This window comes from Phalacrocorax aristotelis, chromosome 4 (assembly GCF_949628215.1).
Source record: "Phalacrocorax aristotelis chromosome 4, bGulAri2.1, whole genome shotgun sequence".
Classification (NCBI taxonomy): Eukaryota; Metazoa; Chordata; class Aves; order Suliformes; family Phalacrocoracidae; genus Phalacrocorax; species Phalacrocorax aristotelis.
In genome coordinates this window covers 23,701,812-23,726,500 of record NC_134279.1, presented here as the reverse complement: position 1 = coordinate 23,726,500, position 24,689 = coordinate 23,701,812, and the positions used below count along the sequence as shown (strand labels likewise).

The 24,689-nt window shown below is 43.3% G+C and overlaps 1 protein-coding gene across 13 annotated transcripts in view; it reads left to right on the top strand.

Annotated features, from left to right (window-relative positions):
* EPHA5 (EPH receptor A5) overlaps positions 1-24,689 on the top strand; it is a 195,777-nt gene that overhangs the window by 140,230 nt on the left and 30,858 nt on the right. For 5 of the 13 annotated variants that reach the window (XM_075090578.1, XM_075090586.1, XM_075090584.1 and 2 more), the window contains 4 exons: positions 3,446-3,570; positions 6,413-6,572; positions 10,679-10,784; positions 20,376-20,441. In XM_075090578.1, coding sequence (XP_074946679.1) covers positions 3,446-3,570; positions 6,413-6,572; positions 10,679-10,784; positions 20,376-20,441 — 457 coding nt within the window. The remainder of the gene's footprint in view (positions 1-3,445; positions 3,571-6,412; positions 6,573-10,678; positions 10,785-20,375; positions 20,442-24,689) is intronic. The other 8 variants (XM_075090588.1, XM_075090579.1, XM_075090581.1 and 5 more) reach the window with 3 other exon arrangements.

Here is a 24,689-nt window from a genome sequence, read left to right as displayed (position 1 = left end):
ACATAAATGATGTAATATCCCTCTTGGATTTTGAGTGTCTTGCTGAGAAATTAATGCACATGTGCAGATTACTTGTAAAGCAACATGTGAACAATTCACGATGTACATCCACCCTTTGTAGTGTCAAGGCAGGGATTTGAATAAGAATTCTGTCTGCTTACATGAGAAACATGGGAGATCACAGCTTTATATATCTTGACTCTTAAGTGTATTGGTTTTTTTACATGCTGTACTCCAAATTCTTACGTGAATTCTTTTTTTTTTTAATCTCTTTTACTCCAAATGGAAGAGCTCCCTGGCTTGGCTTCTTTCTTTTAAGGGGATGCTGCCCTTGCAGAAGCAGTGACCTTTGAAAAGCAAGTCTCAAGCAATCCTTTTATTTTCCTGAGATCATGTAGCATAGTATCCAGTTGCAGGCTTTTAAGATGGACTGATTGCAGACTTTGTCAGCTTGCCTGGATTGGATTACATTTTGTTTGACAAAGAAAACTCTAAAATACTTATACCTTCCTTCCTTCCTTCCTTCAGTCCAGAGCATTGTAATCTCCATGTGTTGAGGATGCAGAGTAGCTGGTGTATCATCCCAGCCCACTGGGATTTATTGAATTTACTTAATTGGCCTTTATCTCATGGTTACACTTTAACACTTCTTTTGAAGGAGATTAAAAAAGGATACAGTTACTCCTTTCCTAATTTACTTTGAGAGTTGGGTTACTCATTTTCTTATCTTCCCTCCTTTTCCCTGTAGAGCAGAGCATTCTGCAGAGCCATGATTGAGACTTGTGTTAGAGACTTGCATGGCGAGAGATTTAAGTCCATGAAGCTGTTAGCTAGCAAAGCTTTTTACACACTGCTTTTTAAAGAGGGTGCTCTGTTTTAGGGAGTAGGGAGTTTGATGGGCAGTTTTGGATGGCTGGTGGTGCGTTTTGTGTTGTGCTGTGCTGGTGCACGAGAACGAGAGCTAAACTCCCCTGAATCTCCCAGGGAAGGATTTTGCAGCAGAGTTCAGGACCACTTGCATGGTTCTCTTGTTTATAAAGCACTTGTGAGCCTCAGTCCTACAAACACTTCAAAAAGAAAACCTCAGTAAAGTGGGTGAAAATTCCATTATTTGATCAGGCAACCTTGACACTGAGAATTGCACGTTTTTCACCTTTCTGAGAGACATTCCAAAGCAAGGACGACTGAGGTGTCCCCTTGCAGCATTTCTCAAGTTTGCTTTTGCTAATAGGAGTTTAAAAAGGTTTAATGCTCAGCTCTGACTCTCTGCCAGCTCTGCAAGCCTGGGATAGGTGTTGCCGGGATTTGGGGCATTGGACAACAGTCCCAGAGGGGCATGGATCCCTTTTTCTGAGTACTATGGTGTCTCCATCCCCTATATATAGCATCTGAGTGGCTCATGATAAGAAGTGATCAGTATTGTCTGTTTAACTAGGGTTGTAGAATAACCTGTTATTTGGCACCGCCACCCCACAGTGAGACTTGCTTCCGATGCCTCTGGAAACCATGTAGCTCCCTTTGCATTAGAAGGGAAGTCCATCCTATTTTAATGGAGTTCACTACTCAGTGTGTCTTCTCTGGGCTAACACATCTGACCATACACATGTGCACGGACCGTATATCTCACATGCACAGCTCAACTTGCTGTGCACATGCATGCAAAACACATATTTAGGCACCTGGATTAATAAATGGAAAGTGCTATACCAGATTAGCAGTTTGAGTCTAAATTGTTATTCACCTTCACGTAGCCCAAAAAATTGTGGGAGGACATCAGCCGAGGGTAAAGTGACTTTTGCGGATGAAAAATTGTTGGTGATCACCGTGCAGTGCCTACATAAATAACATGATCATCATTCAAATCAAGGTTTTTACTTGCTCAGTGGAGCAGTTGTGAGCGTGGTGGTAGGTGCACAGCTAAAAAGTGAGTGTTGTCTGTGCAGCTTGATACCAGCTCTCCAGCAGAAAACAGTGTGAAATGGCCAGTGCCTTTCAGGATCATCCAAGAGCCAAAGGGGGAGAGATTAATAAACAGGAGTGAAAAAAAATGGAGCTGAAAAAGGACTGAGATGCAGGAGCTTGCTTTAAAAGAGAACGCTTGCTGCTAGCCGTCAGTCCAGGGATAAGTGTCTGGAGCTCTTCCCTTATTCTTTTTGGCTGAAGATTGGACCTGGCAAAATTGCTTTGTTGTCTTCATTCTACCTAACGGACTGGGCTTTTTAAGTATTATGATAATTAGCTAGTCCTGCATTTAGAAGTCGTCTTTTTGTATAGTTCCAAATAAATTTTGGAAAATAAAATGTGGTCATTTGCAACTATTCTTTGCAATCAGTTCCCCATATGGCCGCAAAGGTCTTTGCCGTGAGTGTCCCCAGCCCCACCCCCCCGGTAATCCTTGCTGAGAGCTGGCCTGTTTGGAGGGTAAGTCAAAGGCCCTCAGCCAGCCTTGGGGTCATTTTTCCTCTGGAGAAGCTGCTCTTGGCCCTGTAAATTAATGACTCTGAATTTCTCCTATCCCCTTTTCTTTTAACTCAGTGTTGTTTCTTAATCTCTGGCATGAAATACCTGGGGCGTTAGGGTTGCATTGCCCATAGTGACTCTTGCTAGGGGGCTGCCAGGGGTGGTAACAACTCTAACTTGAAAAGTCTGCAAATATTGGACTGAAAACAAAGGATCAAGCCTGTTTCTGATGCACGCGTGTGCTGCAAAGGGCAGATAACCTTTCAGGGCTGCATCTTAAAATAATAAGCAGAGCTGGTGTTGCTGCTTTCATTCTGTGGCTTCCCCACGCACGCTGTGAACTTCTGAGCTGTGATCGCCAATAAAATCTTTACAGTTGCCATTTGCAAGGAATTAGCATCACTGTGTGAGCCATAACACCCCAGTGATATTTATGGAGAGCAATTGAATTGTAAAGGCTGTAATAGCCTTGCTACCCTGTTCCTTGTTTTTGGAAGGAGGAGGCTGAAAGATGTCTAGGCTTAAACTACTTATACAAGCCAAAAAATAAATAGTTAAGCAGCCTATGTAACCTAAGTCTTCTGTAAAATACATGTCTTCAAAGCAGTTGAAAAAAACCAATATGTAATCAATATGTAATTCTGTTGTGACAACACGGCCCCCTGACACATTTGAAAAGGCAAGATATGCAGTTGATTTGTTTGAAAGTGCTTGAAAAGACAAGATTGCAGTGTAAACTGCTGATGGTAGTTCACATACCTTTCGCGGGTGGGTGGTGCTGGTCAGATCCTCAGCTGCTGAAAATCTGTGCGAATCCAGCTGTTAAAAATGGGCAAATACAACCGAGGTGAAAACAGACCCCGCTGATCTGCAGTAGCTAAGGATTGCCTTGCGTTGCAGGATGCAATGATGGAGTTTGACTTCAGCAGGGGCAGACTGTCTTACTAACCATGGTTTTTATCTGTTTTCTTCTCCTGTCTTGCAGCACCTTCTCCAGTCAGTAGTGTGAAAAAAGGGAAGATAACTAAAAATAGCATCTCCCTTTCCTGGCAGGAGCCAGATCGACCCAACGGCATCATCCTGGAATACGAAATCAAATATTTTGAAAAGGTGTGACGGACTGATTGCTGAGCATCCCAAGTACCTTCTCTTTACTGTCCTCTTCTTTTAGTTATAATTATTTGAGTCATGGAAGGGAATGGAGCAATTTTATGCATAAATCAATGTCAGATTGATTTTGCAGTAAATGATTAGGAAGACTTGAAATGAGGGTGTTGTTTTCCATTAGCGTGCCGCTTCTCTTGAACAAATACATTAAATCTGCGTGTCAGATTCCTCTCCAGCCTTATCACATTAGGATAGAGCCTGCTCATTTGTTAAAAATAGGAGGGGTTGGGGATCAAGCGTCTGTCTCCTCCCAGTAAAATCAGGCTATCCCTTGCCTTTGGTATTTCAATTTCTCACTTGGTTTTGCATCCATCGTGTAAGGAGAGGAGAAAGGTTTTGCAGAGGGACTGTATCTGCTTTGATGAGACGGGCATCCTGCCTTGAAAGCTTGCCTGGGTTTTCCAGCCCTTGCTCTTGGTCAAATGGAAAACACTCTTCCTACAAAGCTTACCCATCCTAGTCCCCATTTCAAATGGCAAGTTGTTCTCTTCCTGCAAAATTAATGCAGTTTAAATGAAAATAGTAACAAATGCAGTTTGTCTAAGTAGCACCTTTGAGCAATGCAGCTGAGCGTAGATTTACAAAAATCAGGTTTGCAAGAGCTGATTGAAAGCAGTATCTTGGCTTAGCTGGGATTGTAAGGTGTTCTTTTTACTTCTGAAACATCCAGGCTTTCTACATGAAAACCAGAGGAAAATTGAGTTACAATTCACTTTTTTGGGGGGTTGAATTTCTGTTTTAAGGAAGAGCTTCCATTAGTTCTGTCTGTGACCCAGGTGAAGCCACTCAAGAAAAACTAGGACTGCGTCCTTCTTTCTCCTCTCTTCTTTCCCTGACCATGGGAGGGATGTGCTGATGCAGCCCATACAAACAGAGGAAAGAATTTCAGAAATCTGCATCAGGACAAAATCAACATTGTATCTGCAGATGAGGGAGCTTGGGCAAGGGCACAAGATGTGTGAGTGGCTTAAATAGGGCTGAGGTTTTCAAAAAGATTAAAGCACAAAGCAAGAATCAGGATATGGTATTGCTGGAAAATATTCCATTTCTGATTCTTTATTAACTTGTTTAAATGACCATTGTGGCACACTGAAACCCTTGCCATGGAGTGGCCTGGGAAGATTAGCTTCTAGAAACCCTGATAATGAGGAAATAATTAAAGCAAAAAAAAAAAAAAAAAAGTATGTTCATTTTACTTAGCTTGTTTTCAAACAAATTGGGGTGAGGGGTGGGGTGTTAAAATGTTGTAGTTGTGGTCCAGAGCTAGTCTCAAATAGCTTCAGGAAATAGTTCTTCAAGTGCAAGTCCTTCATGGGGAGGTAGCTACAGCCAGTCTGAGTTTATGCTATCTTGATTTCTTTATTTCAGGCTGAAAGTAAAGCTTAGTGTTTTCCATAGGAAAGCTCAAGTGTTTAAATGTTTGCTGAAGCCAACAGTGTATTGAAAACCTAATTGGGCTGACATACAAGCAAAGACATGAACTAATATTCACTTATTGCTTTTTAACCAGTCATTGAGTTAGATTTGGGATGTCATCCTTAATCCTTCTTTTTTGTTGCTACTGTCATTTATATTCTCTCAGTTTTCAGCCCTTTATAAGGGTAAATTCACAGCATTCATTTCCAAGGGATAAGAATTATCTATATTAAATGTTTTGGAAAATTGAGTTTTGTCAGATCGCATTCGTTTAAGAGAAAAGTCTCCTTAACAAGAAAAAAAAAGCACATATGTGTGTGTGTGTGTATATATATATACACACACATAGGCACGTTTCTCCAAAACAGTCTTGTGTAGCTACAGGCTTCAATGAGAAAATCTGTAAGCCTACACTCGGAGATTCCCAGGGCCTTATTCGGGCATATTGCTATGTCTATGGAAAGTTGCCCATTAAATTAAAAAGAAAAAAGAAAAATCAGCTCAGATCCTAAGAGCTATGCAGAAATCTTCGGAGGGAATTACTAAGAACTCCTGTTTACCTCGTAATAAATTGGATTTGAGAGTATATGGTGAATAAAAAGCAGTTTCCAAGTTTGTAGTCCTTAATTTATGAGCTCTTGTCTAGATTATGTGTTACAGTAAATAATTCTGAGAGTAATTACCAAGCATTTGAGGGAAATTTTAATCAAAGAACTGAGACTCTTTTGCATTAGAAGATGATGTAAATTAAGATTTATTTCAGCAAATTTTCTTCAAGTTTGTTGCTTTAGAAGAACAAAGCAAAATTAGGTATTTTCCTGTAGTTTTGGTTTATTATTTCCTTCCCAAGGTCTAATTCATGGTTCTAGAAATGCTGGCATAAAGTTGTACAGTGTATAATATATTGTTCTCTTCTAGGCCTAATTACATTACTGGAAAGGTGTTCTGGTATATATTAAATTCCCTTTCTAAGGCAATGGGATTGTTTTCCTCTTCCTGATGCCTTGGGATTTATCTTTGTAAGATGAACCTTTCCATTGCCCAGGCCATGTACATCCCAAGCAATGGAAAGCTGCTTCTACTGCAGATGCTGGTTTGGTCCTCGTATTGTCATTTATAAGGAGAAAATCTCTCTGCTCTGTTTCATACCTCCTAGAGTCATTTATTATAAAAGAGAAAATCAGACTTCACATTTTGTACTCCAGAAAGGGCCTTCAGAGGCGTGGGGGGTTGGGGAAGAGATCCTCAAAAATGCTTATTTCAGTCGCCCTTTGTAATGTTGCTGTGGGAGTTGTTAAAAGCCTATCTTCTATGAGAGCCACTCTTTGTGAGTTTGACCTTTGTGGTTTTTGTGGGGTGTTGGGAAAAGGACCAGGAGACGAGCTACACCATCATCAAATCCAAAGAGACGACGATTACGGCAGATGGCTTGAAACCAGGTTCAGCGTACATCTTCCAGATCCGAGCCCGGACAGCTGCCGGCTACGGTGGCTTCAGCCGAAGATTTGAGTTTGAAACCAGCCCAGTGTGTAAGTCCTTTTAATTACTGTCAGCTACGTGTCTGGAACAGTTAGCAGAAATGAGTCAGGGGATCGATACCTTTGCAGAGAGCTCTTCCTTGACCTGGCCTCATCCCTTGACTTTGGAAACATCAGGCATATCATGACCATGCACTAGACAGGCTAACGCGTCTGTCCTCGTGTCCTCGATTCATTTGGTGGGGCAGGAGGTGAAGTCAGGAGGTCTTCAGGCTCCAGAAATTCATAGCGTTCCCTGCTTAGAAAAGTCCTGTATTATGAAAGCTGATGCAAGAGAGGACAAGGGCTCTCCTCTCAGGAGGGAGAGGGAGAGAGGGGATGAGACCTGCTCCTCCACACCTCTTAATGGCTGTCTGCAGAGGATGCTGAACTCTTTTAAATGTCTCTATCTGGGGAAAAAAACCTGAAATGGTGGCTCTCTGCAAGGGGAAGAATTGAACCAGCATTAGTGTTTGGTGTATGTTCCTGTCAAGTTGAAAGATGGTTTCTGTTGGCTGCCAATACCACAGCCTCAAGGAAAGGAATTTGACTTGTGATCAGAAATGGGAAAAATGTGCACTGCAGGCACAGGACTTTTGCTTGGCCTGTTACAAATGTGTGGGGTTTTAAATACATATTTTTATTTTTTTGTTCCCCTAATGAATCTATGCGTCCCGGTCTGGATTCTGGAGCAGATTCTGTGGCAGCGTGAACTCCCGAGGCAAGCAGAGCTCAGCTGCTCTTTCCCCTGTCTTCAGGCACAGCTGTGGGGAAATTCTTTTTGTCCCATTTATCAGATTTTTGCAGAGGTGTCAAATATAATTTTCTCCCTCAGAAAATACGTCCTATCTATTTCAGTTTGTACAACTGTCATTTATTTTTTATACTTTTTGCATGGAAGAGAAATTTTGTGGTGGAAATATTCAGTTCATTCCTGTGGGAAAGAGCCAATTTTCTGTATGCTTTCCTTGGAAATATAAATTCATCAATACTTTGATTATTGTTACTCCAGTTAATTTAAAATTCATCATCTTTGAGAAGAAGATGCCAAGTTGTCTTTTCAGTGTAAGCCATAATAGATTTTAAAGGAATCATTATACATGTGCAGATGTAGCTGTGGAGTCAGTGATTGGACTAATACAGTGCAAATTGCATCACGACGCAAACATTAATGCAATAAGAATGGTCTATTTAATGTATTTCTTATTGTATTATTTGTGCCCTATAAGTAGCAACAAAACCATGTTATGCCCAAAATTATTCTACATTATACTAAAGAAAGTTTGCTTGCAGTTGGAAAGTTTCTAGTTTAGAGTCATTTGAGTAGTAGTGTTCCATAATACATGAAATATATGCACATTTGATCCAGTGCCATTGGTACCTACGATCTGGGTCAAAAAATGGCGGAACTTCCGTAAAGCCCATCGTGTAAATATCTGTGTTAATCAGGATTTTTTGAGGACATCACGTGGTAGTAACTTTAAACACTTTAAATCCTTTGAGTCATTTAGTCACGCCTGTGTCCCAGTCTTTTTAGTGTTTTAAAGGCAGAGGAGTAGGTACTTCTCTGATACTAAGGAGCTGCCAGCATAGTCGGAGGAATACCTACTGCATGGTTCCCAGTTTGGGAGCTGGGAATTGTTCCTATGTTGGACTTGAGGATTGGCCCAAGCAGGACTTAACCAAATGTTTAAACACTTCATTTAGACATTAGAATTTAGATTTGAACATTTAAACAATTAAACGTTTGAAACATTTAAACAATTTAGATTTGAAATGCAACATAAGCCTCAGTATCTTGCAAAATGCAGCTCCGTTTGACATTTACAACCTTTTAAAAAGTGATTTTTTAATGTTTTTGGTTTTTTCCCAAGGCCCTATATAGCATCAATATTAGTGCTGGGAGTATGACCGGCCTCCCACTGCTTTCCTGCATGTCCCAAAGAATCTGAAAGCAAGCACAGATCAAAATCTCACTGCTACATCGGAGTTCAGATCTGAACCTCTTGCTAGAGTGAAAACAAATTATTTTGATTCAAGCACAAATGAAAGCCTTTCAGTGACTGTTGTGAGAATCAGAAGCAACCTCAAAAATCATTCAGACCAAACAACAGGTTTTGTTTCCTGTTCACAAGGTTTCTGTAAAGTTATTTTTAATACACTAGGATGAAATATGAAACAACAGCCTGAGAAATGTGATGCGGGGGGGAAGCCATAACTTGGTTTGGACCGCCCTCTTTTTCCAAATTTTGGGGTTGTTTTACATACTGCATGTGCCATTCCACAAAGTGCCTTGATGCAGCCAGGGCTGCGTTTTTCAGTGGTTTTTATTTGGGTGGAACCTGTTGGTGGGTGTATCCACTTGCTGCTGTCCTCCTTTCCAAATGCCACCAAGCTCGTCTAGATCTGATAAAACTAACCTTGCCAAAAACTGTTTTTCAGCTGGATAGTTGAGCTAATCCAGCTGGTGAGCCAGGTGGGAGTGGGAACATATCACCAAGTCGAGGAGGGGTAATGGAGGTGTCCCCCTCCAGCTTTAAATGGCAGCCATGTCCAAGCTCAGCTTACGAATTCAGGCTTTTTAGCTGCCATAGATCACGGCAGGATTTATCTCATCTCCCCATCCCTTGAGCTGTGCAAAACACCACCAGTCACAGCTTAATGTTCTCCTTTAAATGTTTTTCTTTTTAATTATTTTGTCGAGAAAGCAATAAAACATCATCTTAAGGAGTCTCCATAAATTCGTGAGGCTAATAAAATCACTGGATGATGGCACAGGTTTGGAGCAGTTAACATTAAATATTTAATGTATTGGGGCCAATCCTGAAATCATTTACACTGCTGTAGCACGTCTGTGCCACTCACGTTGAGTGCCAGAGAGCTCCTGTATGAAGAGCTACTTGAAACCCATTGCAGATCAATGTTTAATGCCATACCTTTTCGTCTTTCTTTTCTTTTAACAATTAATATGGGACTATATTCAGTTATTTTATAGCCTCCATAAAGTTAATCCTGTGCTAAGAATCCCTTTTTACTTCAATCATTTAGTTAAAGGCTTCTTCAGTGTGCAATCGATTCCTGCTGCTCCCTGGGGTGGAGAAGCTTCATCCAGGGCTGGCACGATGGTAGGAGCTATAATGAGGTATTTCCCCACACAGCAGCAGTGTCTACACCGGGGAGCTGGTTTTGTGGGGAGGAAGCCAGATTTGTATCCCAGGGTGGTTAAATATATACAGGTAAATAAGCTGGCAGCAGAGAGGGCAGGGTGAGGAGGCTTTGGTTTCTGCTTGGGGAACCTCACATGCAAACCCTTGGGGAGAGATGGGCTCCTTCCCCTGCAGTGTAAAGCAAATAAACAAGATATAAATGGTGTTAGCATTTCCATTTTACAAGCCACAGGAGCTTGCTCACCTGCTTTTACTTAACCTGTGGCAAAACCCAGTTCTTGAACAACTTTCCTGACCTTTCTGCTGGCATCTTTGTCACGGGACTCGTCTCCTGCCTCTTGGCGGGAGGGCTCTTTACAAGGCATGAGCCGGGAGCCATTCTGCTTCCCTTGCCTGATAAAAAGACTACCCAGTGTATGTGTCTAAGCAAATTCCTGTTTTACAGTGGGCACCTTCTGACCATGCGATATAGAGACTGCAAGAAGTTAGTTTTTAATTGTTCATAGCTTCTTGAAGCGTAGGTAATGCTGTTTATCTTGGAGATCTTGCTCATGTCTCTTAACAATAACATTCCATAAATGTTCTCTCTGCAAATAGGAGTCTGCTGGGTTCTCATCTTCTATCTGTGTGATTTCTAATGGAGCTAACCCAGGAAGACAAACTTGAGTTTGCAAACTCAAAGGCTGCATTCAGCATCACTTTGGTTTCTGAATTCAGTGTTGAGATGCGATTTTATTGGGGTTTTGGCTTGGTTTTGCACGTGGTTTTCGTTTCTTTCCATCCATTCCTTTTCCAAACTAGAAACAGACAGCAAAGTGGGAAAACATAAACTGTAAAAGAAGAGATGAACTGGTAAGACTTGAAACTTTGCTGGCAGCCTCACTAAAAAGACTCATGTGAGTGCTGGCTATCATTTTAACCGTAATCTCCATTTTCTGTTTCTCATCTCAGCAGTAGCTGCATCCAGCGATCAGAGCCAGATTCCTATAATTGTTGTGTCTGTAACAGTGGGAGTCATTCTGCTGGCTGTTGTTATCGGTTTCCTTCTCAGTGGAAGGTAAGAGAAGAAGCTGTGTATTTATACGTCTCCAACTTTTGCAATAACTTTTATCTGACCAGCTGATTAGCACGATTTAGGCGAAAGCAAAATGTGAATGAAGCTGTCCAACGGTAGCGCTGTAAAACAGCATGAGTGTGGGCTGATTGATCTGTTTGGACTGGCAGGAATGGCAAAGGCTCGCTCACAGATGTAGTTCGCTTCCCAATGATTTTCGTCTCTGTATAGACTGGCCCTGATTATTTGACTTGATTCTCACAGGAGTTTTTTCACATTCCTTTGAAAATAAGCAGAACATGTTGTTACAGGTAAAATAACCTGAAACCCATATGTTTGCACTCAGAGCTCACAACGAGCTTTGCTCACAGAGAAAACTTGACTTTAGGAAAACACTTGCCAAGAAAAAGAAACCCGGCCAAATGGCCAAATGCCCCAAGTTTTGGTCAGGTCTGGATTTAATTTTTCATGTTTAGGACACTAATGTGTTCCCCACACGCTAGTAAATTATACAGAGAGCTCCCTCCATGGAGGGGGATACTCGGCTTCAAACCATCAAGCCATCCCATTGACTTCTCATGTGCTTAAACATAGGCAAGTGATGAAAGCCTGGGCTATACCATCTTTGACAACTCTAATGGAAGTTGATGGAACTTGTCGGTGAACAAGGGATTGTGGTATTGGGGGAATATCTGGCTTGTATCAGGATCAGTTTGTACTGTGGCACTAAATTTGTGTAGCAGCCAGCACACACGGCACTTTTTTCATATACTATATGTGTATTAGTACATTTTTTTTAATAGCAGTAGTCAAACAATGCAACATTCTTCATGCAAAGCGATGTGAGGTGCATCTGTTGATAAGGCTGAATTTGTTTTCAGCGGAAAGTAAACATTTATGCTTTAAGATACCCATCAGCCCACTGTTGCTTTCATGATACAGGTCTGTCTTAAGCTCGGGTCTAGCAAGGTGGCTGTAAATTACAGGATATTGTAAGTGTTAAGAGTAGTTACAAGATACTCGCGTAGGAACTGTGCTGATACTGAATATATTGGCTGAGGGTCTTATTTCCCAGAGGAGGCAGGGTATCAGTCTGTGAATGCGGCGCAGTGAAATCCAGCCAGGCTGAGCATCTCTGTCCCCAGGCATAGGGCATCCATGGAAGGACACAGTTATTTCCTGTCTTAAAAGGTAAGTGTGCTGCCAGACTCATCTTCACTCAAGGTCAGAGACTGACAGTCTCTTCCAGCTCAGCCATTTGAGCTCCTGTCATCTGCTTTGAGTGACTTATTGGGCTTAAAAATGGGAAAGTAAATGCTCCTGTCTGCACAAGAAGCATGCAGCAGCTTGTGGGGGGGTGTGTGTGTGAATGGCAACAGACCATTCGCACCAGGGGCTACAGGAAAGCTGTAGCCAAAAAGGCTTGGCTCTGAACACTGTAGGCAGAAGTTCAAGTCTCTCCTTAAAGGCTGGAAGGTTTGAGTCAAATCCCTCCTTGAACAGAGAGGGGGGATGTGGACCTTGGCCTCCCCCAGCCTGGATGCGTGCTTGTATTGATGCAAACAGAATGATGCACGCGTGGCTGTAGGGAAGCTATGGATGTAGTCTGGCAGTTCTTCAAGGAGGAGTCTGGCAGGGTGAATCTCAGGTGGAGGGACGTATATCCCTCTGTGGCCATAAGGAATAGCAACTGTGTGGCAACGAGCAGCTCTTGCTCTTCCCACAGTTGCTGGCAAGCACTCAGGACCCCTTTGGGGAGGACATGCCCTTGCAGGTCTCCTTTTTGCTGCTACCCTCTCTGGTCCAAGCAAGCAGTTGGAAAGCCTGAGCCATTTGTCAACAATTCTCATTAGTTGTGTCTTTCTGTCCTTCTCCCTAATGGCTTTCCAGGTTGTGCTTGCTCTTGGCTCTTTCTCTCTTGGCATGCTTATAAAAGCCCGTGTCTCCGTTGGCTAGAGTTTTATTGCCACTTCTGCTGCTGCCTTAATCCTCCTACCTTGTACTCACACCTCTCTCTGTGGACCTCAGGGCAGCTGCAAGTTCCCTGGAGCTTCTTCATTGTGCCATGCTGGACTATGGGAAGGTGCAGGCACAGGGAGCTGAGCTCTTGATTCATTTTTATCTTTTCAACCCTTCCCCTAAACTAGGAAGAACCCAATCCGTCAGCTGGAGGTGGTAGAGAAGCTTCCAGCGCCAAGGTTTGGTCCATCGTTAGAGGACTGGCTTCAAAACTACAGAGCTTCTCAGGCGCTTTGACTTCCCGTGAATTTTGAAGCCCATCTAGTATGTTGAGTGACCTGTGAGAACAGAAACATAAACCCCAGAAAGCTGACAGCCAATTTGAAATTAAACAAAGCAAACAAAAAAAAATTGCTTCTGTTTTGAAAAACAGAAAGGCTGCTGAAATATGTCAGTCATCCTGCTTTGCCTTGGATATGATTTTGAGACAATGCATGGAGTGACTCTCCTGCTGTGACACTGCAGGGGCAGTAAACGCATTCCAAGTCATGGGATATTCCCTTTCTGAAGCTATTAACCTGTTTCTGGAAGCACTTTCCTGTGTCTTTGGAGTGGGTATTTTGTTCCAGTGCCTGGCTCCAGGGGGTTAAATTTTCTTTCCTAGTTCTTTCCCATTCATGCTTTTAGAAAAAACAGACGTTTTGAACTCCAGGAGTTGCTCCAGCTAGAATCACCACTGCTCTCCATGCTGAGCAAGCTGTGCAAAGCCCAGGCTCTGTCTTTTCTGCTAACGTAGAAGAGCAGGTATGGCCCAGCAGCAAAGCTAAGGAGAAAAACCCTCTTGTTCTGCAGCAGCAAGGATGCAGCCTGGCCAGCTCCTGCAAACAGGCTCCTCGTTGCTGGCTCCGTCCTGCTCCTAGGCTCCCTGGGAGGCTCTGGGCACCTCAGAATTAGGATATTCCTCTGTAGGATGTTGTATGGCATCTCTGTGCCTATCCTCCCAAATGCTGGGCTGCAGTTAGGAAGAGCTTGAGAACACTCCTGCAGTGAGAAGTAGATGTCCTCTTGCTCTGAGCAGCTTAGAAAGTAATTTCCCAGCTGTAGGACTTAGAAGTTTGCTGGGATTTGCAGGCTTTTTATTTTCTGCTAGGTCCTCAGAGGCAGAAGTTTCCACACCTCTTCCCCTGTTTTGCTTTCAAGTATCTCTGCAGTTTTCTTGCTTCTTTTGAATGAATGTAAATAACAGCTTGGCATTTCCCATTGGCAGCTGGCCCTAAACCAAAGGTCAGCTGAACAGTAGTTGTGGTGGCGTTTCCACATGCTAGTGTCCATCTGTGGAAATGCGCTTTGTGTCTGAAGCTGGAGGTTCCTGGGAATTTGAAACTAAATGCATTTTGCTCTAAACAATTAAGGTGCGTTTCAGAGCTGATTTACTTGCAGATGCTTGGGAAAGCTCTTCCTGTAAATATGCGTCCTCTGACCAAGGACGTAAATGCCATCAAGCAAAATAGCTGATCACTTTTTTAAGTTATCCCACTCTTTGCATCAAGGGCATATTAATAATATAACAATCAGGATTACAAATCAAAGAGATTCACTAAATCAGACCATAGTTGTCTCAGAAAAAAAGGAGAAGTGAATTGAAAATTTATTATTAAACCAGCTACAACCGTTGAATTAAAGAACACGGAGTTGTTGTTACCTTTGTTTTGTTAGGATTACATGTTATTCTCGAAGACACAATGCATTTTACAGATTGGGCAAGGCTATACATTCTGCTTTCCTAGCAATGTTTGAATTAGATGCCACTTGGCATTGTTGCTCCTAATTGAAGTATATATTAATGTAAAATCATTACAGACTTGTTTTAGAGTCTGTGTCAGACAATGACAGTCACAAAGATCTTTGCGCTCCATCTTGCAAGGAGCAATAAGGTGCCACAGTCGTCATTGTGGCATCAGCCCCTTTCTTCCTACAAACCAAGGTAGGAAGCCGGGTTTGCATCAGCCTGGAAAGGAGATCCACTGGTCCGGAGCGGTTCCCCCAGTTTTGCCCTTCAAACCAAGCCCTGTTTGCAAAACTGGCGGAATCCTGGGGTAAGTGTTAAGAGACTGCTGGTCCCTCCGGTCCCCCAGGCATTTGAGCTTTGTAGCACTAAACAAAGGCGTGGGCTTTTACAGAGTAAAGTGGGGATGCTATTAGGTCAGTGCTGAGCATGTTTGCAAAAGCCGCTCAAAATAACTAAGTATACTGTGCATCTGCATTTATAGCCAGGTACCCATTATGGATGACCTTTCCATCTCAAGTGATCTTCCAAAGAACCGGAGGGAGCTTTTTATAGAACTTAAGAAAAAAAAATAGATTTGAAGCAACAAAAAACTGCCCCTCGCCCTATGTCATGCATATATAGAAAGTTTCTTTCTGGCAAAGAACTAGCCTTTGAAAGACAAAGCAAAGACAAATCTTGCCACCTGGGTATTGGCAATTAGAGGCTTCTGCACCAGAGTATCCATCCTTGACCTTAGCTGATTTAGACTTTTAAATATCAGCCCCTGTGGTGGCAGAGGGCTACTTTCTGGACACAAATATGTGCATCTTGTTAAAATGTGACTTTCAGGGAGTAGGAAGGGTGAAAAGATTGTGGTGTATATCTTATGTCCTGAGCCAGCGTTTGCAACCTTCTGTGATGTGGAAGGTCAAAATGGATGAATTTTGCCACAACCTCCCCCCCATCCTATTTTCCGAGATGTATCAGGGCTTAAAATAGTTTGCCTTTTCAATATTTCCGTAGGAAATGGGAGACAGTTTGTAGATAACATTTTTCATAGAGAGAATTTTTCCAGCATGAGTCACAATTTTTGTTAGTTGTGACTTTTTAAAGGATTTTTATCTCTGCATTCTTGCCTACTCTTCCTTCTTCCTACAGGACATTGTCTCCCATGATTTATAGCCACTTTATGATGCTGCCTACTGCCAAATATTCCCCACGATTCACCTGACAAGAGGAAGGATTTCGTTGGAGAAGCTGTTGCTCAGCCAAGTCAAAATTCCCATCCACCAAGAGCAGGCAGGGTCTTTTCCTGCTTCTGTTTGGGTCAAGGTTTTTACTACCTCTGTCATGTTAACATCCTCTTTGTTCTTTGGCGGTTTGGCAGAGAGGAGCATTAGTGGCATTGGTAGACAAGATCCCTCTCTGGAGAAAAAAGTGCTCCAGTGCACCCTTCTGCACAGGGTGATGCCTTCCCAGGGCCAGTGTGGAAATCTGCTGCCTGCAGTCCCCATCTCTAGCATCCTGCCTAGATCAGATTGGCAAATCTGGCTATTCCAACACCTTTTTTTTTTTTTTCTAATTCTAAACACTTTTTGATTTATTACTTCTGTGCAAACACACTGGGCTCCACAAGCCAGTCTGAGCTGCTGCTGTTTCAAGTAGGGTTTAGGGACCTAAGGTAATCTGCCTTCAGATGACTTTGGCCCAGACAGGAGGTGAGAGTTGACCAAGTCTGTAATTAAGCTCCAAGCCCATGAGGCATTGCCCTTGAAAGCAGCATTTCTGAGTTATTCTGGCAGCAGCCAAGGGAACGGGGCAGGAGGACCGTCATGAACAGACAAGTGGCTGGCATAAGCTTTGTCTGAGCAGAGGAAATGTGGGGGAGTGCAGCCGTCAGCAATGAAAGCTCCTCGCCTTCATTCAGATGATGTGTTTGATGGCATTGTGTAAGTCCTGTTTCCACTTTGAGAAGGGAACTCGGCTGCCCCTCAAGCTGAAAATGGAGCCTGATTTCAGCAGTAGCAGCTTCAGGCTCCTGCTGAGTGCTGGAGAAAGCCCCATGAGTACGTAGTGTTTTAAAGTGGGGTTTTACAGTGTCTTCTCTTGGCTGTGGAGCGGGTAGAAGATGAAGAAGAAAATCAGGCTGTCCCTCTGCATTTCTGAATATGTGGATGGTTTACCTTGCTTTGGATCCTAGAAATAGGAAGCATGACCTCTCCTGGGGGCATGCCGTGTTGCGGCACTTGGCCTCTTACCTAGGAAAAAGGTTATCCATACTTACGGCTTAGACATAGCAAAGTATAATGCCAGAGTTCTTTCCAAGTGCAGTTCCTTTCCCTGGAAGCATTGCTGTCCTTCCCCATAGTGATTGCATAGATATCATCTGCTTAGGCTTCTGCATTCTCAGTTATTCTTGAACAGTGCAGAGACATGCTTTAACATGTGAACTAGGTATAGCTTAGCAGGAAGAGGGGTTGACTCCTTAAGCATTCATATAGTTCTGGGCAAAGTAGGAATATATTCCTAGCAGCTCACAGTGTGTAATGCTGCTTCTCTGATGTTTGAAGCAGGCATGTTGACTCACGAGGTGCTAGCTGTAGTGCTGGCCTCCCTACGTGAAGATGCAGGAAGCAAGCATTGCCATCGCTGAAGGCTGCATGAAGGATTAGGAAAATCTTCCCAGGCACCCAAAAATATTTCAGTCTGTAATTGCAAGCCTCTGAAGAACATCCCATTAGAGCAGCTTATTAAAAGCAACAAACGAGGCTCTCATTTATCATGACTCCAAGTCTTCAACTTATAACTCTTAAAAGCCACAACTCTATACAGCAGAGCCTCTCCAAGTTCTATCTAGCCACTAGAAATGTAGTTTAATTCCAAATGCTCTCTGGGTCATCTGCAGACTTGTGGTAAATTAATTACACTGATTGCAGGCACAGTTGTTGAGGCCCATCATATATATTCATTTCATTAAGAAAGCGTGTAGCCCAGGGTTTGAAACAATGCCAAAGGTTTTGATAAGTCCTCTTAGCACAGGTTTATTAAAGTTTGTCCTCTGGACAGTTGGGTTTGCAAACCACATAGGTACTGCAGGGGTGACCTTTGCTAGAACTGGAAGAGTGTTGGCTTTGTGTGCCTGAGATAACCAAGAGAGGTAGAATTGGTCTAGCCAAGCAGCAGGGCAGCGCCAGCAGGCCATGGAGGTCCAGGAGGTGCCGCTGCAGCTCCAGGCTCCTCTACCTTGTCTCTGTCCATCTGCAGCCCTTTCCTTGAAGCCAGGGCTCAAAGCAGAAGTCACACCTCGTTTCAAGCCAGCTTGGCTTTTGGAGATGCTGCCACCTCAGCGCCTCGTACTTTTCCAGCAAAGCGGATTTAATGCCGCAGCTGTTTTCTTTGTAACCTTCACTGTTACGTGGACGTTTCATCTGTTAACCTGCAGCAGAGCGGAGGGGCTCCTGACTGCCTGCTGGAGCCAGGGGCAGCCCCCACAAGCTCTCCTCATTGATTCAGTGAGGCTGAGGAGACTTTGCAGATAATTTTGATATATACAGTACTCCATTCAGCTGCGACTGCTCCCTGCTATAGGTCAGCTTGCTGACTAAAGATCTTACACCCAGACCTCTCTGGGGTTTTATTTCATTGAGCCATGATCTCTTATCTTGCCACAGCATTTGATCTCATCTGGAAAGCATTTGCTTTTGAGCTCCTCAGTTTCTAGACTGAGAAAGCCCTGCGTGGAGTGAGGAGATGGGGAAACTTTGTCCCCCCTAGAAGCCATCAGCACCCAAGTGCAGTGGCCGTGAGGGCATGGTGGGTTTGCTGGAGTTCAACATTCGGTTTTATTTGCCTCAGGATTTTTATATTCTGAAGTTTATCTGTCAAATCAAGCCATCCTTTTAACTCGAGCAGTAATAGATCTTCCTTTGTGCTAACTCTTCAGGCCAAATAGTCCATTCAGTTACCTGTCCAAGTGCTTCTGGAACTGGAAAGTGAATTTTGTTGTCTGCTGATCCAGTTTAGTTTGTTTCTAAGAGCTTTAGGTTACCCCTAATATTACACCTCAAAGGGTATTTTGACCCTATGTGCACAGCGTTATGTGGCAGGTGTGCAGGAGTAAGGTTGCACTGAGGAATATTTCCCTTGCACTTGAGCATTTTTTCCCTCCCCATAAAGGGAGCGAGTGAGATCTGAAGCTCTCTGTATTCAGTGCAGGGAACTGATATTATCTCAGAGCAGCCCAGTTGCTGATGAAGTGCTCAAAGAGTTTTCTTTAAGAAAACAATGAGCTCTTTTCATTTTAAGGAAGCTGTTGCTTTTCAGGTTAATTGAACTGTTGTTTCAAAAACCTTGACTTCGCATGCTGAGTGGTGTGGGAAGGTCTGGTGGCAGCAACTGTTAGAAAATGCCAGGGGGGAAAGGGCCTCCTAGCTAAAATGTAAGCTAAGTCGTCACAGCCACAGTGTCTTCTGGAGATGTACCAGTTCCCTGCACTCAAATCCTGCGAGGTTAAACCCAGGAAATGGCAAACTTTTGACTCAAAATACATAATGCTTGGGTTCCCTTTGTGTGCTTTTGGCTTTTGGACCTCTGGTGTTAACTTGGATAAATGGAGAGGTTTAGTGAAGGCTGAGCTGCTCCCATATTAGTATGACTGCACAAGCTGGGGCATTATGAAAATACAAAATATTGTCAATTATAGTAAAAAAATATTGGCATCACTGTTTAGAAAATGTTAGCAAGTTGTTTTGCTGATGCAAAAAGAGCTTAGAGACACATTCTTCACCAGTTCTAATTTAAGTAAGCACATAATCCAGTATATAATTCTGTAAATCATTGCATGCCTGAAGTTATTTTACATCGTAATTTAAGGCAGTGCCATTGCAGAATGTTAATTTTGTCTAAATAGGCTACTTTAATGTGTTTAGGCGTTGTAAATTATACTTTATAAAAATCTGATGGGCATAATTTTTTTTCAAGAATGACATGTTATGACGATTTGAGGAGAAATGATGAGTGAGATCTTCAGCTGACTTTAATCAGAGTATGTCTGCACCATTGGGCTCCTGCTTGTATATCGTACTGAAGTTCTTCCTCTTGTTTCTTCTGCACTATGTTCTTTTTCAGGATGAATTACCTTAATAGATTTGGTAACAGAAAAATTGTCCGGGCAAGTTCTCTGACAAGGATAAAGGGCAGTTACTGAGGTGCAGCCAGCCTTGGTATAGACTGATGCCAGGTGAACCCATACTCTGATTAGACTAGAATAATGGCTCGGCAGCCTTCAAAAGCAAGCTGTGGACACACGCAGTGTTTTCCAACTCACTATATTTTGATTTTATTAAGGCTTAATGCTCTTACACAACTCATAAGGTCCTGCTTCTACAGATACATAATGCACGTGCAAAGCTTCACTGATACAAGGAGACCCAGAACAGGCTGTGTGAGTTGAGTACACGCATCAGGGTCTGCAAAAGCAGGGCTTGCATTCATCCAGTGCTTTTTTTTTTTAAAGGAAATTGTAACTGTACCGCACACATGCTTGTGGAAAAAGTCACTTTGCCTGCTCCAAGGCAGGTGCTTAAGTTTAAGCACATGGGTGGCCCTATTAATCCTAACAGTGGTACTCAAGTACAGGAAGCACATGGTTATTTGCTTTGCGGGACCAGAATCCGTACACTCTCCCCAAGGTGTTTTTCCCCAATGGTAGCAAATGATGTAAAATTCTTGCAGCCCCGTGTGTTAAAGTCCGAATAAGAATTACAATAAGAAGGAAGAAGTGCATATAAAAATGTTGCGAATGTATTTACACCTTGCCAGGGAGGTGGGATTATTCCTTATCGTGGGCCTTTTTGTTTGCTTTTCAGTTGCTGCGATCATGGCTGTGGGTGGGCTTCTTCTCTGCGTGCTGTTGCCTATCCGAGCCTAACATGGTCAGTGTTCCCACCCGTGCTGGCTCCTATTTCATGTCCTCCCTCCATGTTTTCTGTGCACAGTCTGCCTCTCCCTCCCTTTCTTGTATGGGCCTGGAAATCACTTTTTCATCCAATCTTTGCATCCAGTTTGTCTATCTCAACAACTGGAAATAGCGTGACCTGAAGCAGAGTGTCTCCAGCAAGAGCAGGGGTCCCAGAGGAAAAAAAAAACTGATATGTTATGCCGTGATCGATCCAGACACTGCACCAGCAATGTCATGTGTCATGATAAAACATCACGTATGCCGGACACTTCATCAGATTCTGCTTCTTATCACCAGAAGGGTCTGGGGGAGGTCATTTACCCCCAGAAAGGAGGCGGGGGGCAGGCAGGAGTGGAAAGGTGTTAGTGGCATGTAACGTGCATGTCAGTGAAACAAACTACATGTCATCGACACACGTGTCAATGTATGACATACATGGCAATGACATGTTGCTGTTTGCCAATGATATGGTCCAGCTGCATCGGACATATCTTTGTGGGCGTTGAGAGCTGCGTGTCCGTGCTGCATGCTGCCCCGTTCTGCCACCAGATGGGCTGCCTCACCAGTTTCTGCTCTTTTGTAACCCCTCTTTTTTCTAACTAATCAAAGGAAGGGTGATTTTAATTTCTGTTGGTTTCACTGGACATGAGTTGCTCCCCAAAGGGAATGTGTTTTAGGTCTCTGAGTCATCTGTAATCTGTGCAGGCAGAGATCTTCCTAAGCCTCCTAGGAGACTCATGCAATCAACATTCCCATCAGATCACTGTTGAGACCATAGGAGCACTGAGACATCCCACATGCGTTGTTAAACTGGGAAGGTTTTACAACATAGCTGGACAAGAGGTGTGAAATGCTTCTACTGTGTTTTCTGGGGGATGCTGAGGCTTTGCGTGGTGGTAGCTAGGTCGTGGTGTAGTCCCTGGCTGTGGGGCACAACAATTGCCAAGGCAGTCTGGTTTTGGGTCCTCTGGTGCTGTATTTTGGCTCTGACGGAGACCTGAACCAGGGAGGGGTTTGCAAATGCAAATCCCAAAGGCCCTAAAGCAGAATGCTTTTTTTTTTTCCTGTTTGAAGCATCTTTAAATTGGTTTTCATGACTTCTGAGTGCTTAAGTGCAGCATTAGCAAGCAAGGCTGCTCAAGTCAAAGCATTCGGCTGCAAAATGTTATGGTACATGCAGTTGTTCCTGCAAGCCACCCGTTTGGCAATGATTGCACTAAAAGAAAACGTTCTGGTACTTGCGTTGTCTGTCGTCCATGTGCCACTGGTGCTCGAGCAGTCCCTCACTGGGAATCATGCTTCAAATGTCCTCAGCAAGGCCCCCAACCAGAGAGTGGCAGCAATGGAAAATACTCCTCAGAGGAGACAGGGAATGGACTGGATGGCTACAAAGAAGAGAGACACATAGGGAAAACTTGTCTGACCTGGAAAACATCCTCTGCAAGTTTCTTCCTAAACTGCAGAGACACTAATGTGTCAGCAAGCTGGGAGGGGGAAATGGGAGAAGTGACTTCAAGGCACAGACACCGTTGGCTTTGCTGCAGGAAGGCACAACAACCTCTTTAGAGAGATTTATGGAGATCACTTCAGAGGGAACTTCCTGTGAGAGGGGGAAACGGTATCTTGTTTAAATTATTTTTAATTGTTCTGGCGGTGGTTTAGGAAAGCAGGGAGTCATTCAGTGCAAAGGCAGGGAAAGACTAAAGGCTAAAAATACCACTGCTGGAATTGTGAAACTTCCTTTGTAAGGCGTCCAATTTAATCAGAGGTTGAAGGCAGGGTCATACCCTGTAAAGGGGGACAGCAGTGGATGGGAAAGCAGCTGAGAAGATGGTGAGCCCTTAGGGCTCCCTTAGGAAGGGAACCTGCCCTGGTTCCTCTAAGGCCAGTCATCTAGTGTATCTTTGAACTGAGCCAAAGGTCTTAGCTTGTCATCTTAAGACCTCTTACTGCTCTTTTGATCCCATTCTCCAAATTACAGGACTTTGAGAGTAGATGAAGGAGTTGAATGGGTCAGACTCCCAGCTTGCATGAGTTGCTGCAAGTTACTTCAGGTGAAAGTTTGGTCCAGTGCCATGGAAGTAACTCATTACAGACTTCAGAAAAGCAGGAGAGAGGTGAACAGAAAAATGGGAAACAACTTCCAGTATAAAAGCTGTTTGTTTTACACCAGTCCCTTGAGTATTCCCTGGTTTTGTGATACTGAACACATCCTAGGATTGCAAATAGCAAAAGCAAATGGTGATCATGGAACAACGTCACTAGAGGTAGACTTTTGCCTCTGGCTCTCAATATCAGTGTTGTTTATGCAGGATAAAACTCTGCTGAACAAGGTATTGTCTCCACATAAAAGCCTAGGCGACAGGATCTTGGCCAGATGGACAGATCCATGTTTGTTTGTTTGTTCATTCCTGTGGGTGGAACATGGTCCTGCCCTACAACACGTATGCAGCCTTATTGCTTTAACATCCTGGAATAAATAGTCTGAAATGAGCACTAACCCCTTGTAAACAACAGCTTTGCAGTCCTCACAAACCTTCTGTAAAAAGACAGCTCAAGATGGGTTGGATGCATTTCTCAAAGTTGATTTATTGTGAAAGACGTGCATCTGAGGGAAGGTCTCACCCCTGAAAAGCAAGTGGCATTTTGTCTCTGTTTCAGAGAAGTGCACAGAGTTCATGTATCTCATATTTAAGAGGTTAAATACACGTATACATCTCTGCAGGACTGGGACAGGAGATGGCATGCTGCTTCGGGGCACAAGCCATTTGATGGTACTGACTGCACCTAGTAAGGTGAGGTCCCGTTCCTCACAAGGGATGTCTAAATGCTGTCCCCGTGTGCATTTCCAGTAACGCCTTGGCTGTGTACTGAAATGCTTTGGCCTATGCTTATAAAAAAAGTATATAAAGACTCTCCCACATTGCTGCTTACAGCTCCACAGTCCCCTGACTCTGTCCTGCCTGGATTGTGACCAGAGTGGTGGCCCCACCTAGGGGGATGGAAACTCCTTTTCTTGGCCATTCTTTGGTTCTGGGGATGCTTCGGGTGGCCGAGGGGCCGCACACCACCCAGCAAAGGCACTCCGAAGCACGGTCAGACACAAAGTGTCTCCAACAGTCCAAGGAGAGCAAGCATCTTCCTGCCTCACTTCTTGAAGGATTTTTTTCCGTGAATTGGCTTCTGCCATGTGAGGCTGTGGGCATTGGTTTCCCAGCTGGATTCTTCATCTTTCTACCTGTCCGTTTTATATTTTATAAACCTATATAGGGATCATTTTACAACTTCACTTTTATAATCTGCCCCATAAATTTTTTACGAGCTGCCTGCCAATCTGCAAGTAGTTTTTAAATAAGACATGATGCCTTAAGAATATTTAAAGTCTCACTTTTTTTTCCTCTGATACTTTTATTGAAAAACACAGAGCTGTGCAAGGAAGACATCTGCTTTCTAGATACAGAAACTGGGACAAATCCACAACAGGAGTAAATGAGTTGAGATTCAGGTGTGCTGCTGAATTACATTAACTCTTTGGCTGAGTGTCTCCAGCTCAGTGGGAGATGAAGTGAGCGTCCGGATCTTTGTGCTTTTGCTATACGTGATATAGAAAAGGTACAGGAAATCTATGGTTCGTACAATGACAATAAACTAGAGAATGAGTCTTCCATCAGGAGGCTTGTGACTCGCAGCTTTTCCAATAAATATTAAGAGCAAATGCACATGCAGGAATGGGCACAAACAAACGGGAGCTTTTTCTTCCACCAAAATTTATTGCAAATCCATAATATTTAGATACTTTTATCTGCTAGTAAGATTCACGTAGTGAATCAGGACTGTTAACCTGAAATAGCAGATTTTTATGGGATTTAGCTGGGAAAGAAAGGAGTAAAAACTGCATGTGTGTGTTATTTAAAGCATCTGAAGGTCAAGAATGGACGAAGTGTCATTTAGCTGCAGTCAGCATGTACATGGCTTGTTTCTCTGGGTAGTTTAAGAAAACGAGCATGTGAAGGACACAAGTGATTGCAATAGGCAGGTTTTGCAGCAAGCTTTGTTAGTGACACCCAACTGTTGCTTGAGAGTCGCAGTCCACAAGCTGCCATTTCACCTTGGTATGTTTTGTGAGGGTTTTTTTAACGATGCTTTGGGCGTTTCCAGAGCCTGATTTCGTATATTAATGTGACGTGCTGCTGTATGTGTTACCCAGCTTGAGAGAGGGAGA